We start from the raw sequence: 17342 nt of genomic DNA, 5'->3' as shown, positions 1-17342 counted from the left end.
TATTTTATTTGAATGAACACGTGAATTTCTCTCACACTTACAAACGCACACACTCACACGCGCACACCAGGTATTGTGTATCGACGTTAGGAGCTCGTTGTTGGACGCTCTGCTGAGGATTCAAGGAGTTTATTTTGGCCTCAGGTAAGAAAGATGTGTGTTTTTTGTGGGCGCGCAAAACCTACCGGTTGATTAGAGCCACTACCTCTCCGACAGTGTGGGATTGCCCTTTGTGTGTCTTTTTTTTCCTGCAGAATCTAAATATAATTCGGTGACAAATAGTCCAAATACAGTAGCAACCCAACTGTGATGTGGGGGTGGTGCTGAGAGAACAGCTCCGTCTCCAAAGATCCCCCCAAACCCCACCTCTGTTGGATCCGGAGTCCGTCAGGAGCAGGTCGCAGAAGAGTCTCAGCTCCCACCCCCAAACCCAAACCTCCCCCTACCCACACAACCACCTACCGACCTACCTACCTACCTACCTGCACACTCTGTGACTACCATGAAGAGACAGAACGCCCGGACCCTCGCCCTCATCATCAGCATCCTCACCTACCTGGTGGTGGGAGCGGCCGTCTTCGAGACCCTGGAGTCGAAGCAGGAGAAGAGTCACAAGAGGAGGCTCGACGCCAGAAAGTACGAGCTCATGCGCAAATACAACTTGACCAAAGGGAACTTCGAGGAGCTGGAGCACGTCGTCCTGCAGCTCAAGCCTCACAAAGCCGGGGTCCAGTGGAAATTCGCCGGGTCTTTTTACTTCGCCATCACTGTGATTACGACAATAGGTGAGCCGGAAGTTTCTTGATTAATTAACACATTAAAAGCATGCGTAAAGAAGCTCAGTGTACCACCCTCTGTCTCAGTATGCGCATCTCATTTATGAGTAGAGGTACATTTACCCAAGTACTGTACATAAGCCCAATACCTTAGGTACTTGTACTTTATTTGAGTAGGCTATGTTAATTTTCTGCTACTTTATACTTCTACTATACAATTCAGAGGCATATTGTACTTTAGTTCCGTAGAGCAGATTGGGATTACTAATACAAAATATAATCAGCAAATTAATTTAGATGTATTGTTATAGGTTAAGATAAGACTTTATTGATCCCTCGGGGGGAATTGACAAGCAAGTATTTAAAATTAGCTCAACATTCACATTTATGCCTCGATAATTATAATCCAATAATGTATCACACAACGAACCATTCTGCATCATGAATACTTTTGGTATTTTAAGTCTATTTTGATGCGCATTTCTTTATACTTTTACGTAGGTAAAATTCTGAATCTGATTTTAATACTTTGCTACTGCCACTTTTTACATAAGTAATACATATTAGAACAGAGTACCTCTTTCAACACTGCATTTTTAGTCACAGTGCTAGCATCAGATTTCACCCTGAAAAAAATGAACACCCAATGATATTTGAACGAATCCTCAAAGACCTACAATCCTTCCAACCTACAATATTCACGATTTTTTTAATACATTTTTCAAAATGTGCCACCAATTAAAAACCCAAACAACGATAGCCGGAAATAACATATCTCTTTGCTCAATATGTACAACTTAAATGTGAAGTCAACTTAATTCATATAATCTAATATAACAAATTAGAAATGAAAGATTTAGGGATTCTTAGACCCTCGATTAAAATAACGAAAAACTATGGAAGAAACCTAAATCACATCTAAAGGGGTTTAACATAAATAGAGACAGTACACTTTGTGTCATCTTGTGGTTTAAATGAGGAATTTGAATAAAATAAAACAACCAATTAAAAAAAGTAATTTTCTTATGATGGGATGTCTCTCACTGCTGAAGCTAACCCTTTTACGTTTTTTTTTTTGTAGTTTACAATCAATATTTTTTTTTACAGTTTTATTATAATATATATATATATATATATATATATATATATATATATATATATATATATATATATATATATATATTGCAAATCATGTGTATCAAATACTTCACATACATTTGGGAAACCAAGAAGGTGCCTGTTTCTTTTTTTCCTTTAAAAAAAAATATATATTTTCATTGTGGTTCCTCAGTTGGTTAAAAGAGTCTTTGAGGATTTAAAAAATATCTTCACAACAGCAGTATAGTTTAAAAAGAAAATACATTTATGACTTTTTGTTTTGCAAAATGCTCCTTTTCTTCCCATTTCTACATTCTGTTAAAACACATTTTCTGTAGATTTGACCTCCTTAGTTATTATGTTTTGAAACATCTCTTGGGTTGTTTTAAGGCACCATAGGATGAAATCTTTCACATGACTATTACAAATGTGTCTTCATGATTTTGGAATCACATTTCTGTTTTATTTTGTGAAATATTTGGTTTCATCTGTCAGTCTTGTGTTATTTATTTGTAACTCATGGTTTTGCAAGTAACCCTCAAAAACATAAATGACTAGAATAATTGTATCTCAATGACGCTTTCTTGCTTAAATTAATTAATATAACAGTGCCTTTCTTGTTTTATTTGGCTTTAAGAGTAAATAGAGTTCCCTAAGGCTTTTGTTTTCAGTTGAAACCCAATGGCTGTGTTTATTTAGCAGTGTTCTTGACATTGCAGTGCAAAGTGTTTGAATACTACATATTGTGTTTTACATATTCATAATGACTGCCCTACTGGTTGAACAACTCTAATCAATTTAATTTAATTTAGCTATTGGCTGATCTGATGCCATATTACATAGACGTTGCCAGCTTTTGTCACCAATCAGTTTAATTAACTTGGAGTGTGTGTTGGTTTCCTGTTGAATTATGTCAAGATGAAATACTCATTTTATCATAGCTTGATGTCTAACTGCCTCACACAACATCACGTGTCTGAGGTGTAAAACTGTGACGTCTGCCCCCTCAGGTTACGGCCATGCCGCGCCCAGCACCGACTCAGGGAAAGTGTTCTGCATGTTCTACGCCCTCCTGGGGATCCCGCTCACCCTGGTCATGTTCCAGAGCCTGGGCGAGCGGATCAACACGTTCGTCAGGTACCTGCTGCACCAAGCCAAGAAGTGCCTGGCGATGCGCCACACCGAGGTCTCCATGGCGAACATGGTGACAGTTGGCTTCTTCTCTTGCATGAGCACGCTGTGCGTGGGAGCCATGGCGTTCTCCCACTGCGAGGGATGGAGCTTTCTCCACGCCTTCTACTACTGCTTCATCACGCTCACCACCATTGGGTTCGGAGACTACGTGGCTCTGCAGAGGGACGACGCGCTGCAGAACGACCCCCGGTACGTGGCCTTCTGCTTCGTCTACATCCTGATGGGCCTGACGGTGATCGGCGCGTTCCTGAACCTGGTGGTGCTTCGCTTCCTGACCATGAACACCGAGGACGAGCGTAGGGACGCCAAGCAGAGGGCCCTGAGGTCCGTCGGCAAGCCCAGAGGGGAGGTGGCTTGCCTGCTGCCGGTCTCGGCCTTGACCTCTTCCACACCTGTAGCGAACGACTCCGCCAAGGCTAGAGATTTAAAAGGCGTCTACACCGAGGTGCTGCATTTCCAGACTATATGCTCCTGCCTGTGGTACCGGAGCAGGGAGAAGCTGCAGGGCTCCGTACCCACCATGATCCCTCAGGAGCTGACGTTTTCCGACGCCTACATGCAGCAGAACAGTAACTGTCCTCACTACATGGAGCCCGGATCAACGGGCTGCGTCTGCAGTCCACGTCAGTGTTCGAGCATAAGCTCCATAACATCAGGACTCCACATTCTCTCCCCGTTCAGAATGTTTAAGAGACGCAGCTCCGTCTAGCCTTTCAACGCAGCGCATTTTCGTACAGCTCAGTGCGTCTGTGCTGCCGAGGGGCGACCGATACTTGGCGGTCCTCACGACATAGACATGTTTGAGATGTTTGTGGTGCTATAATCCTAGTAAACAGTAGGATGCAAAAGGGGGGAAATACAGTACTGTGTAAACAGACTTACTCAAATATGTGTTTTAAGAAATGCTATGTTTTGACTTGAGATCTAATTGTGTAAGAAGTCATCTGAACACGTTGCAGTGCATGAGGTGTTCAGTGAGCACAAGTCGAAGGCGACAGCAGCGCGGGGATGCAGGTGCTGCTGGGAAAGATGTTCATTGTCGAGTCAATTTGAGCAACGGCACAATAAAATATGGCGAGATAAAACAGCTCAGCTCTGCAGTAATTCACAATTTAGTTCTTTCGTTAATAATCTCAGATATGATGATATAAATCAGGGGTTATTCCTTAAAGTTGTAGTTTTCCTTTGTTGTATTTGTGACTGATTGCTGCACAATTTCAGACGACTTTCTGGTTTCTATAGATGCCTCATATTGCTCTAAAACCTTATTCAAACAATTTGTGATTGTCAGAACTGTATTAAAGCTGACACACACACACAAACTCAATATGACTCATTATTTTCTCTGTAGCTGCCTCTGTTATTGGGATTATCAGCCCAAACTGCTGCAGTGTTATGCAACGTCACAAGTGGAAAAGTTTAAAACATCACGATGACATATCCCTAACACAGTAAAACTGCACTAACAAGAATCAGAATCAGAATGCTCTTACTTAAATATAAAAAGGACATTAAAGACAGTAGTAAAAAAAAGTGCAGATAGTGGAGAAGGAAGAGTCTGGTCAGTTTGGAGCCGGTACTGGTCTGCTTCATGGCAAATGTCATAAAGTAACGTAAATTGATTACTTTCCATTATTTTTGTATTATCTCATAAGCAAATTAAGACAAATACTTAAAATCCACCCTTATTTTGTGTGCAAAGCAGAATCAGGAGAACAACATCACAGTGCAGAGCAAGTTCTGCCTTCCAGCTGTGATAAAGTCACCATCATTCGAGGACTCAAATCATTCGGCATATTAGTGTTGCCGGATTTTAACTTGCAGCAGCACCTGTGTAAACTGAATTGGATTGGATTAATTTGCATGCTAATTCCCGGTTTGTCCTACGCCGGGAGGCCTCTTGGCAAACAAGAACAATCTTGATGAACTGGAAAAGTGCGCAAACCATCCTGCTTTAAACAACTTGCATCGTACTGTACCCTTCTCTGCTTTACATACATAATAGCAACATTTACATGGTTACAAGGCTCATATATTGTCAACAAGGTTGCGCAACAAAATCCAGTACGTAGTCCCATATTGCTTCATAAGAAAAACACACAAAAACAAAACTATATTTGGGGGAAGGGAGGAGGATGAATTTAGAGTCTCAGCCTGAAGAAGCTGCGATGAAGTCTGGAAGTCTGATCCTCCTTAAGCCTGACTATCTATTGCAAATGGCTTATTAGATAGATACCTGGAGCGAGCCAGTAGCTTGTTATCTTAGCATAGTATAAACATTGGAAACAGGGGAAAACAACCAGCCTGGCTCTGTCCAAAGTTTACAAAATAAATAAATATAAAGTCTGCCTTTCCACCGATTTTGTTACCTTTGGCTTGGTGTTTTCCCCCGTTTTCAGTTTGAATACTAAGCTAAGCTAACCAGCTGCTGACTCCAGCTTCTTAATTACCATACAGACGTCAGCATATTTACCAAAATGTTGAACTATTCCTTTAAGCCAAACAAACAGGACTTTCAACCACAAGACTGTCGTTCGTCACCACGTGTCCCAAGGTGTTGAGAGTTTAACTGTAATCATTTTAAGCCCAAATATTATGTTTTTCCTGAATCCAACTAAGTAGTTTTGTTGCCGAAACCTTTTGTTTTGTAACGTAACATCATTCCAAACAAAATTTGTTCTGAGCGACTCAAAAACCCTGACAATTTGTGTCCCTTTATACAAAACAAATAGATTTCACAAACTGCCTTGCGACTGTCTTGAATTATAATTTCTGTTTATGTGCTCAGCATATTTTGCTAGAGCAATATACATTTTCTCATCTAACTCCCGGCAAGAAAACAAATGAGTGCATTCCCCAAATTGTTAACATATTGTTCTAAAGCTAACACTTAATCCGTCAAAAACAGCAGCTGAAAACACAGAATAACTGAAATGATGAATTCAAGGTACATGTTTGGAGTGTGAACCTGCTCGGCTTTATTTCTCTCCTCTGTGCTCATTTGAGCTGGAGGACGATGACGCATCACAGATGTCTGACTGTCGAACAAAACGCATGAGCTATTCAGACATGAAGTGTGCAGAGCTGTCCAAATCACATCTGGATCAAACTGCAGATGCAAACTATTTTTAGGAGCAGTTTAGAGTGGCAGATGGGAAGAGGTTTTCTGTATTTGGACAATGGTTGACAAAGTGGTTGTCAATCACAGATAATTATGCCACAATAGACTCTGATTGATGGAAGAGAAGGAAACAAAATCCATCCTCAGATACAATTCATTGTATTTCTTGATCTATTTTGGTGTTAAGTTGTGATTTTGTTTTGTAGGCGACATGATGTGACATCACGTTAAGTTTATTTCTGGTAGACAAATTTGGGTGTTAAATCGAAAAAGGTAGACTTTTGTTATTTTATTACTTTTGTAGACTTTATTATGAGAGATTTGATCATTTTGTTACTACGGTTCAACAATCATACGGTGTGTGTAGCAATGTGCAGCAATGTGGAAATACTTCATTACAAGTAAAAGTCCTGCATTCATGTCCTGTGAGTGTTGTAGTACCATATAAATTAAGATAAGATAAACTTCATTTATCTCGAGGCAGATTTGCTATACAGCAGTTGCAATAAAAAGTGGGAGTGCAAATACAGAGTGCAAAAGTCTAAGATAACAAGAAGATGCTGACAACTCATATACATCTTACATGCCATATGGGGCTTGAATTAGATGGTGTTTTTTTTTTTGCATAGCCACAGAAATACATGATATTTTATAAATATTTAAAAAAAAAAATGCAAAATCTTAATCTTTAGAGTCAAACTAAAGCTTTCAGATAAATATAATAGAGTTAAAAAGTAAAATATTCTTCTTTAACATGTGACGTATAGAATACACTGACCATATATAAGAAAGGGACGTAACACCCAATGTTTTGTGGACTATGGTTTTGAAGCCTTGAGTTTGGCATTTTGGTCGTTGCCATATTAGTTTTTTGGCCGTTGCCATATTTGGTTTTTGGCCGTCGCCATATTGACTTTTTGTAACCAGAAGTGACACGAGAGGGTGGAGCTAAGAACAAGACATTCTCAAAAATATGATGGCCATTAGAAAAAGTTTAAGGCACTTTCACATTGGACTAACTTTTCAGACCTGATAGAAAAGCATAAAGCTGGAAATACTCGAGGTACAAGTACCTCAAAATTAAAAGAAAATAAGTGAGTCAGGATGGCGGGACTGTGGGAAGATTGTGTGACACACAATGTACATAAAAACAAGTGCCATAAATAACTCGCAAATACTTTTGGATTCAGGTCTTGCACCTATTGAGGAACCGATCTTGTTCAGGGAAATGGACCTGCTGTGATGGACTGAACTAGATCGATGTATATAAGTACCGTTTGCACATGATAACAGATGGTGATGCTTTCTGCTCTTGACTTGTTTTTAACAATAAGTGACCCTGAAATCAAAAGCCGACTGTATATTTTATGCAAGTACTGTATTAATTTTATAACTACGCCATGTTGCACAAGCATGAACAGTTTTTTGGGATAAGATAATGTTTGAAGTTGACAGGAGGCAAAGTAGTACTTGAACACACAGTACTTGAGTACTTGAAATATTGTATGAACTTTTTATTTTTATCTTAACTCGCTAAGAGATGTGTGCAGATAAATCCTAAACACCTATCTAATTAAAAACAATACTGTACGATTTTGCTCAAGTACATTCACAGAAAACATTAAAGACATGGTTATTTTTGTCCAAAAACTCTTGACTGTTTTTGAGTTTCAATATTGTTTTACTGGATGTCCTGATCACCGGGTAAGCACCTTTAAACAAATCATAATTTACAGGTAAGATTTGTGAATTTCTGTATACAGTGTAACTATGTAACTAAGATGTAGTCGTGTGATTTTACCATCTTCATGCTGTTTATCCCCCTGTGCTGTGAGAGAAAAGCCTGCTGAATGTATAGAAATGACCGTTTGGTCCAGATGGTTTCCCCCTCGGCTTTCTGACTGAAGTCCAGTTCCGGACAAACTAAGCAGGTTAGTCACGAGCCGAAAGTATGGCGGTGTATCCTTATGTCATGTTTGTGGCAGTATGTATATTTGATATCTCATCATGTGGTACAGCAAGCAGGGGGTGGACGAAATAGGAAAAACACTTACGGCAGCAAATACTGTTTTGGAAAAGGCGTTAATATATGGTTTCTAAATAGGACACCAGAACACCCCTAATATTGATTTTTTTTGTTGAGGTGTTGATTCAGCTTGGTTATATGATGCTTTATGTTAATACGAGTACATAATATCCAAATAATTCTCTTAAAATGTTCAATATGTTTTTTTAAAGAACAATGTATTTTGGTTATAATAATATAAAGAATATGGAAATATTTTCAATTTTTTCATTTAGCGAACTAAACTTACATAAAGAATAGCAGTTTACCAAATTCAATGAATAATGAACAGAGATTTTTACTCAAATTAAGCCGTTCGGTGTATGTTTTTTAGTGCTTCACAAGGGAGTTACATTGAATAGCAAATAACAAAATATATACGTTCGAACTGATGTCTTAAATCATCATTTTTATGAAGTAGAAATAGACATTAGGTGCTTAAATTGCTGCTAAATGGATACTGTATTGCCTTTGTAATTGTGTTTCTGCTCTTCTGTCCACCCCTGTAAACAAGTTGGCTATGTCTGGCTTTATTTACCTTGTAAGTTTTATTTCTGTCTTGAGCTATGTAGGCTTTGGAAATCACACATGCATTATGTTTGCAACTATGACGGTTCGTATATCTTACAAAAAACTATTCCTGATTTTTCATGCGTTTTCCTTTAAATGCCTCGCAACACGTGTCAATTTACACTCGATACATGCATAGTCTTTTCAAAATAAACTTCCTTCTTATGACCACCATGACGTATAACAGTAGTGCAGCAATAATGCAGGAAAGAGTATGACAGTGAAGGAAATGTTCTAGTCTAAGCTATAAATGTATAAAATCACGAATTAAATTGTTGTATGCACCAAGAACAGAAAAGTGTCAGTTGCTGCTGAAAGTATAGCCCCTACGACTATCTTATAATCAAAATGTGCTTGTCACTGCAACATCAAACAAGACCTGGCCCCGTGCCTTTGGAGCTGCCTTCAGCCATTAGATGTGCACAGAAAAGCAGCAGAAGGAGTATCCATTCGACAAATCCCTGTATTGACCTCCTGTGGCTGGACCATCTGCTGTTATCTACTTTGGCCACAGACCTGACTATCTATGTCAAAGACAAAAATAGTTCCACGGAGCTCAGCTATGGCATTACGTCACCTGGTAAACTCTCTGTTTTTAGAAACATTCAAGGAAGGTTAAAAACGGTCTGTCGCATATTTATGCCAATTTGGACTGAGTGTTAAAGTGCCTTTGTGTATTTGTGTTGTATTTACACACAAAATTACCTGCAGTATATACCTTTTTAGGTTCTGGCAAGGTAGAGACCTGTCAATAACAGTAAACCTGCCTTAAAGCATACTCCACTTTATGGTCTATTTTAAATGAACCATAATTTACTAAATTAACATCATGCTGTAGTGAAGAACACTTGAAACTAGCGATTGAGACCATAAACTCATCTTTAGTAATACATTAAGTGAGAAGTAGGGACATTTTCTCATAGACTTCTATACAATCTAACTTATTTTTGCAAACGGAGGAGTCACCCCCAGCTGGTCAGTAGGGAGTATGCAGGTTGTAAGACATTTCCGCATCTGCAAGTCTCATGCTTCAAGAGTTTTATCACAAAAGGAAAATTTCACGACTTGCTAAATTATCATATACATTTACAAATAACCTATGTGTAATTCATGGCACAATTGAAACAGGATCAAACGTTGTTTACAGTTGTTTTGCGGTTGACCATACATTTATTTTTACCAAAACAAAAGGGCAATCGGAAGGGGCGGGGTTTCGCTAGCTTCCCCGCCCCTTCCGCCAGAGAGCTCCGCACATAATCATAGAATTTGAGTTTTATCCAGGTAATTAACCGCTAGTTTATGTATACAAACTTAACCCCCAAACCGTTTTAATGAACGGAAATATAAGCGACAGAACCCGGTTGTCGTAGAAGACTGTAATGTTTATTTCTGCTGTAAAGTCGCACGTTTTAACACTGAGTTCCGCGGTGATCGACTCACTTTTCAGAGGCTTTTTTTTCCTGTCATTTTAACGTCACCATGTCCAACATGGACCTGAGGGAGCTGGCTGTGAACGCATTAGCCCGGAATAAGAAAGCTGCTCTTCTCGCCGGCGGTGTTGCAGTTCTTGGATTTGTTGGTCTCGGATACAAATACCTGCGAAAGCCAGAACAACTTGTTCGCGTGGGAGTGGTGTCGAAGCTCCTCATTCACCCGCTGAAGTCTGGCAAAGCTATGTCTGTGACTTTGGCAGAATGCCAACAAAAGGGTCTGAAGTTGGGAGACCTGCAGGATCGGTGAGTGTTGAGGAGGCTTTCAAAATATTTCGGGATTTATCAACACATTGTTGAGCAGAAGTTTCGTTCATGCACTCACAAGTACTCAACACTTTCCAAAGAAGGACGGAGGAGAAAAGTTGCTGTCTCGTCTGCAAGTTATACTTATGTCTTGGGAAATATTCCTCAACATTTGCTACTTTGTTGTTTTTACGTACAGAACATGGGGTCAACTTGCATAATCAGGGCTCTCAAGTGTCACGCATTGAGCGTGACTGTCACGCATTTCGGTCTTAAGTCACGCCCTCCCGCCACGCATCGTATTTCTCACGCTGAAAAAAAACTCTAGGCTGCCCTTACCATGGAGGAATCAAGCACGTCTCCCCCGAATCCCCTGCCAATCAATAAAAAGAAGGAGGTCCGTAAAGGCGCACTGGTAAACCAGAATCTGGTAAACCAAGTATAGGTTTCATGAACAAGAAGTTTGATTTAGTGTATCGGTGCATGACATAAACATAGTAAGAGAATAAGATAAAAATAAATAAAACTAAGTACATAAAAATCTAGAAGTCACCATAAATAATAGAAGAAAATTACGAATAAATAATATTAAATATGTCCAATATATACAAAGCTGTATAGAAGAAAATGACAATGGAAATATTGGAGAAAAAAAATCATATATAATAATAATTAATCATAATTAAATCCGATAATACTTAAATCCACTAATGTAGCGAGGTTAATTTGGAGCCCCAGAATCACCTCAAAATATCTGTTTAGATTAAAAAATATATATAATATTTTGGGACTTTGTGGGCTCCATAACGCCAAAATAACACTCTGCTTCATGAATATTACTTCCGATACTGGTATATTTAGCCGATAATACATTTACTGAAGCGAATTTTGGATGTAGGATTAATGAATTAATACTATGGCACTGGTGAGCTGTTATTGAGATGGTGCACTTGTGGTCCTCTTAAACTGCAGTCAGGAGAGCTAATGCCTTTAATAAACTTGCTGTTGTTAATATATATGAGTTATTTCACTTTTTTTGTGTCATTGCCCAGTTGAAAAAAAAATACAAGGTATTCTGAATGTATTTACTTTTACTTTTGTGGTGGCTTTTATTCAAAACTTGAAGCAGATCTTCAACTATGCAAGCAGGGTGCAGAATTAGCTTTTCTGTCCATCGGCCAAATGACTAGTAAATGTTAAAATTTATCCAGGCTAATTGTGTGCCCTACTTGCAGGCTTTTCAGAGGAAACCACCCACATTTAATTTAACTGTTCGAACATTGAGACGATGAGAAGTTAAATACAGAGGAAATGCAGGATCACATGAAAATCTGTAAATCTCACTAGTGCACTGTCTTTTGCAGAAACGATTACCAGATCCATTTCTAACCAGTGGATAAAAATAAGATTTGATGTAAATCTGGGATTTACGGATGATAAATGATACGGTTGGTAGCCACGCTGTGACGTCACGTGGCAACACGTGACGTCATCTGTCCCCTTCCTGTAGCTTTGCTGGGAAAATCTGTGAGAGCTCAGGGATGCCAAATGGAGCAGTTGAGGGGAAATCCACGGCTCTGTTTGTTTTGATTGCAGACACTGGCTGGTGGTCACAGAGGACGGCCACATGGTGACCGGCCGACAGCAGCCTGGTCTGGTGCTGGTGTCCCTGGCGGCCGAGGGAGGCCAGGTCTGTCTGAACGGCCCAAACATGGAGGAGCTGAGATTCCCCTTCAAACAGTCCGACAATGCCGTCATCAACTGCAGGTTTCTCATCAGAGTTTAATTTCAGCAACCAGTCTTCTCTGACTGAATCTATAACTGTTTGTTTTACTTGTTTATTGTTTGCCTTTATTTGACAGTCAACTACGTCGAGAGACAGGAAACTTTTGCAGTTTGATTAAAGAATTAACCAAAAATAACACAAGTCTGTTTAAAAAATATGTTCATGACCTGGAGCACATTAGTCACCTTAAAATGTTGTGACAAATATAGACAGTTCAAGTATGCTCAGGAGTCAACTATCAATTTTCATCATTGATTAATCTGTAGATTATTTTCTGTTTTAATTTAACAAAAAATCTCTTCTCTAAAAGGCAGAAAACAGTTGCGTCTTATATTTTCCCATAGTTTGTTTTGTCTAGATAATAATTTTTACAATCTTGTAAAAACAGAGGAAAGAAGTTAATCCTCATGTGATCCTCAAGCTGGATCCAGTAAACATTTGGCATTTTTTCTTGGAAAAAAATGTCTGATTCATTTTGCAGCTGAAATATCTGTTAATTTTGTCCTCCAAGGACTTTATATGACCTATCATTCCTAAGAGGGGCTCATAATAGAAAACTTTAGATATCGTTGGTGACACTTTACAATACTAATATCTTCTACATTTGTTCTATTTTCAGACTGGTATGAATGCTTCTTGTCGTTTTTGTCCCGCAGAGTGTTTGGAGAAGACATTCAGGGAAGGGATTGCGGCGAGGAATCTTCTCGCTGGCTCACTCGTTATCTGGGGGTGGAGATTACCTTTCGCCTAGTACACTATGAACCCCAGATGACGGCCAGGAGGCCGGAGGAGAGCAAGCCTCTTCACCAACAAAGTGAGGTAAACAAGCCCAAGCCTATGTGTTACAGTTTGTTTTGTTTTCATCCCCAGAATTTGTATGACTCTCCTTTTTGAAATACACATTTCTCACATTTCTGTCAGCTTTACCATAAACCTTTTGAGAAACAAAAAAACTGATTTGTATATTTCTGGATATTATTTTTGCTGTTTACAGCATACACCCCACAACCTGCTGGCAGGTTTGAAAGGTGTGTTTTTATTTTATTTTTAAACGCAAAAATTACACCATTTATCCGATTCAGAAACTGTTTAAACAGAAATTATCTTCGGATTTCTCACATTTCCGAATGCCTTTGTCAGGGCCAATAACCAAATCAAAGCTTAAAAAGTGGTACTTTATTCTGCATGTCAAAATATATCCAAAATAAACAGCTTGCTGTAACCAGATCCAGTAAAATACAATAAATGATACACTTCTCAGTATAACTGTGAAGCAATGATTGACTGAGCTGAGATCAACAGTGATTTTACAAAGATTCAGTGTAACTGAGCAGAGAAGTAATGACTAGAGGTTGTTAGGTTTTAAAAGATAGTTCAAACTATATAGAACGTGGAGACACCATTTTTGTAAAAAACAACAACTCTGAAACTGCTTTGGGTTTCAGAGGGATGGATAAGTGTTCCCAGAAACAACCCTGTTGCATACAAGAGACAAGGATGTTTTATTATTATTTGTCATTGTATTTGTGGCATTGTAGGAGGTGGTCTATGCAGATATAGGTCCTGTGATGCTGCTGTCCGAGTCCTCTGTCAAGGATCTCAACAGCAAATTGGAAGAGGAGGTCACGGTGGAGCGTTTCCGCCCAAACATTGTCATCAGTGACTGTGAAGCATTCGATGAGGTATGTATGAATGAATGAATGAATGAATTAATTAATATATACTTTATTAATCCCCAAGGGCAAATGTGTTGTCGGAGTAGCAATTTACAGACTAAAAACAACATATTAAAAACAACAGGGATGAGAGATATATATATATATATATATATATAAATAGCTGGGATGAAAGATATGTACAGCACAGAGTGTTATTTATGAAATTAAATTAAACTTACACAATAGAGAAGTGCAAAAATGCAAAGTATGTATGTGTAAATATGAAGTGTAGATAAACATAAACGTGTACAGTGATTAATCAATCTACAGAATATGTTGTTCAAATCTGCAAATATTGCTCCAATTTCTTTCTCTGCTGATTCCTCTGTTTGGATTCAAGACAAAACATATCAAGGCAGTCATGTAAAGGTTGGATTAGAACCACAAAAGGTATTCAAAAGCAACAGCTCATATGTCTCTCCACACTACAGCCCATGAGGTTTTGTAAATGATTATTTGGTCCTTTCACTTCTGACTAATCCCTCGCCCTTTTCAATGTGAGCAGTGTTGACTAATTTTATCTCCAACTCCAAAAAACCAACTGCTTGGCTTTTTCAGGATTCGTGGGAAGAGCTCCAGATTGGCAGCGTGCGACTGCAGCGTGTGATGTCATGTGGACGGTAACACAGTTGATTATACACAGTTGATTATATTCAGACAGAATTGCTTCATTTATCAACAACAATGAATCCAAAGCTGCGACACAGTTAATGCTGAAGTTTAGGTGGATACAAACTAAATTCTAGTGTCTATCTGATGTTAAAATGCTTTTGTGCCTTTTTATAATGGTAGATATTTAAGGTTACCAGGATGGTTTCAAACTCACCTATAACTTGTGTTGTTTCCAGATGCACTTTCACCACCGTTGACCCTGAAACAGGTGTAATGACCAGAAAAGAGCCTCTGGAAACACTGAAAAGGTAAAGCGTTAACTGTATAATGAAGGGAAGGTTGATACTTTACATTTCCGTGGTAATACGTGTTAAGCACCTCTTCAGCCTATACAAAAAGCAATTGTTATTTCATGCACACACACAAAGGAACCTCCCCAACTCAAAGCTAAAAATATGGCTACTTTTGACAATTATTAAATCAGAATCAGAATCAGAAAAACTTTATTTATCCCCGAGGGGTAATTAAGAAGGCAAAGAGCGGCATATAAGAGATTAAGAAACAAATAAAGAAATTAAGAAACAAACAATAATGGATGAAGACAAGGATAGGAAAGAATTATACACACACGCAAAGATGAGGAGGTTCTATGATAAATAAAAGGTGCAGGTGAATGATAAGGTGCAAGTAAATATAAGTGAAAAAAATAAAAATACAGTTATGTATTTAAATAATAAATAGTAAAGAATAAACAAATAAATATATACATATGTTATAGAATTGTGTTATTTATACTAATACGGTGGCAGACCAGCTGCTAGATGCTAAGTGAGGGAGTAAGTGTGATTATGTTAACCCTGTAGTATTTAGGAGAAGAACAGCTTTGGGGATGAATGTGGACTTCCTTCTCTGGGTTTTACACGCTGGACAGCGTAACCTACGTCCTGATGGGAGTCGCTCTAAGGATGAGTGCAGCACATGTGATGAATCACGGAGAATACGGCGGGCCAAGCCACATGTCTGCTGCTCATACACAAAACTAAGATGACGTGTAGGAAGTCCGATGACCTTGGAACACACTTTAACAATGTTATGCAGGCGGTTCCTGTCCTGTAGTGTGATGGAGTGATACCAGCAGCAGATGGAGAAAGAAAGAATACTTTCAATAAATGAATAGTAAAATGTCAGTAAGATGTTCTTACTGACAGAAAAAGAGTTGAGTTTTCTGAGAAGGTACATCCTTTGATGACACTTCCTCACGATCCCTTCAGTGTTGGAGCAGAACTTCAGCTGGTTGTCGAAGATGGAACCCAGATATTTGTAATCCACAACAGCTTCGACGGGGGAACCATGGATCATAGTGGTGACAGCAGTAGCCTGTTCTCTGCGGCTGTTGGAAAAGGTCACCACCATGTCCTTGGTTTTGCTGATGTTCAGCTCCAGGTGTGAAGCATCACACCACTCTACAAACTGCTGCAGAGCAGGACCATGCTGCAGGGAGGAACCAGAGAGAAGGGACAGGAGGACCGTGTCATCAGCGAACTTTACCATATGACAATTGGGATGGATGGACCTGCACTCATCAGTATACAAAATGAAGAGGAGTGGGGAAAGCACACAACCCTGTGGGGAGCCGGTGGAGGTGATGAGGAGATCTGAGAGGGTGTTGTTGATCCGGACCTGCTGAGTTCTGTTGGTTAAAAAGTCCAGGATCCAGAGTATCAGCTGACTGCTGAAGTTGAAGTTGTGTTGGAGTCTGTGTGCTAGGATGTGGGGTTGCATGGTGTTAAAGGCGGATGAGAAGTCAGCAAACAAGAGTCTAGCAGATGTGTTGGGTCACTCTAGGTGTTTATGGATGGTGTCGATGATGAAGGCTTTGGCGTCATCGACACCTCTGTGACTTTGATAAGCAAATTGGAGCGGGTCGAGCTGTGTGTCGGTTAGTGACAGAATGTGATTTTTGACCAGCCTCTCCATGGCTTTCATTGGCTGGGGGGAAAGGGCCACTGGACGGAGGTCGTTGAGGATAGTGGGGGGGCTCCTCTTGGGAATGGGGGAAATGATGGAGCGTTTCCATAGCTTCGGAACAATTCCAGTGGTGATGGACGTTTGGAATAGGCCACTTAAGGACACTTTACCTGAAGAATGCCTATTTTTAAGAACAAAAAAATATTCACATATTAGGCCTTTTTCCTGTCCGACTCCACATTGAAATGCCTTTCTGTCTGCCATTCTTTCACAGCTATCGTCTGTGCAAACCATCCGAGAAGCACATCTACAAATCATCTCCGTTGTTTGGACAGCTGCACAACGTGAAGAAGACGGGGATCCTGCAGGTCGGCGATGTGGTGTACAAGATCAGCCGTTGATGAAGGGGGGTCAGGGAGTTAAAAACATGCCAACATTATCATGGTATCATCACTGTGCTGGGCCACACAATAACAACCACTTGAATAGATGAAGTAAGAAGTCGTCTAACAACATTTCCACTGCTCATAAAATCCTGAAAGTGCATGCAGCTATTAACAAGTTAAATGACACTTTGTAATACAATACTTATCATGTATAATTAACTCTGCTGTTCCCATCCAATACTGTTTCCAACATTTTAAGGCACAGGTTTGTAATAAATAAAAAATCTAAATAGTCTCTTTCTGACTTGCTGC

General features: G+C 39.3%; 2 protein-coding genes across 2 annotated transcripts; both read left to right on the top strand.

Moving 5' to 3' along the window:
• Window positions 1-502: 502 nt before the first annotated feature.
• kcnk3b (potassium channel, subfamily K, member 3b) lies at window positions 503-3777 on the top strand (the record flags this gene model as incomplete). Its single annotated transcript, XM_079217872.1, has 2 exons — window positions 503-785; window positions 2885-3777. The coding sequence occupies 2 exons, from the start codon at window positions 503-505 to the stop codon at window positions 3775-3777; spliced, it is 1176 nt and encodes a 391-aa protein (XP_079073998.1).
• A 6349-nt stretch (window positions 3778-10126) lies between these two features.
• Window positions 10127-17325, top strand: marc1 (mitochondrial amidoxime reducing component 1). Its single transcript, XM_079226233.1, has 7 exons — window positions 10127-10560; window positions 12157-12327; window positions 13003-13165; window positions 13885-14028; window positions 14623-14684; window positions 14913-14984; window positions 16919-17325. The coding sequence occupies exons 1-7, from the start codon at window positions 10304-10306 to the stop codon at window positions 17043-17045; spliced, it is 996 nt and encodes a 331-aa protein (XP_079082359.1). The 5' UTR covers window positions 10127-10303; the 3' UTR covers window positions 17046-17325.
• Window positions 17326-17342: the final 17 nt, after the last annotated feature.

This window comes from Taurulus bubalis (genome assembly GCF_910589615.1).
Source record: "Taurulus bubalis genome assembly, chromosome: 1".
NCBI classification, from domain to species: domain Eukaryota; kingdom Metazoa; phylum Chordata; class Actinopteri; order Perciformes; family Cottidae; genus Taurulus; species Taurulus bubalis.
This window is presented reverse-complemented; position numbering and strand designations above follow the sequence as displayed.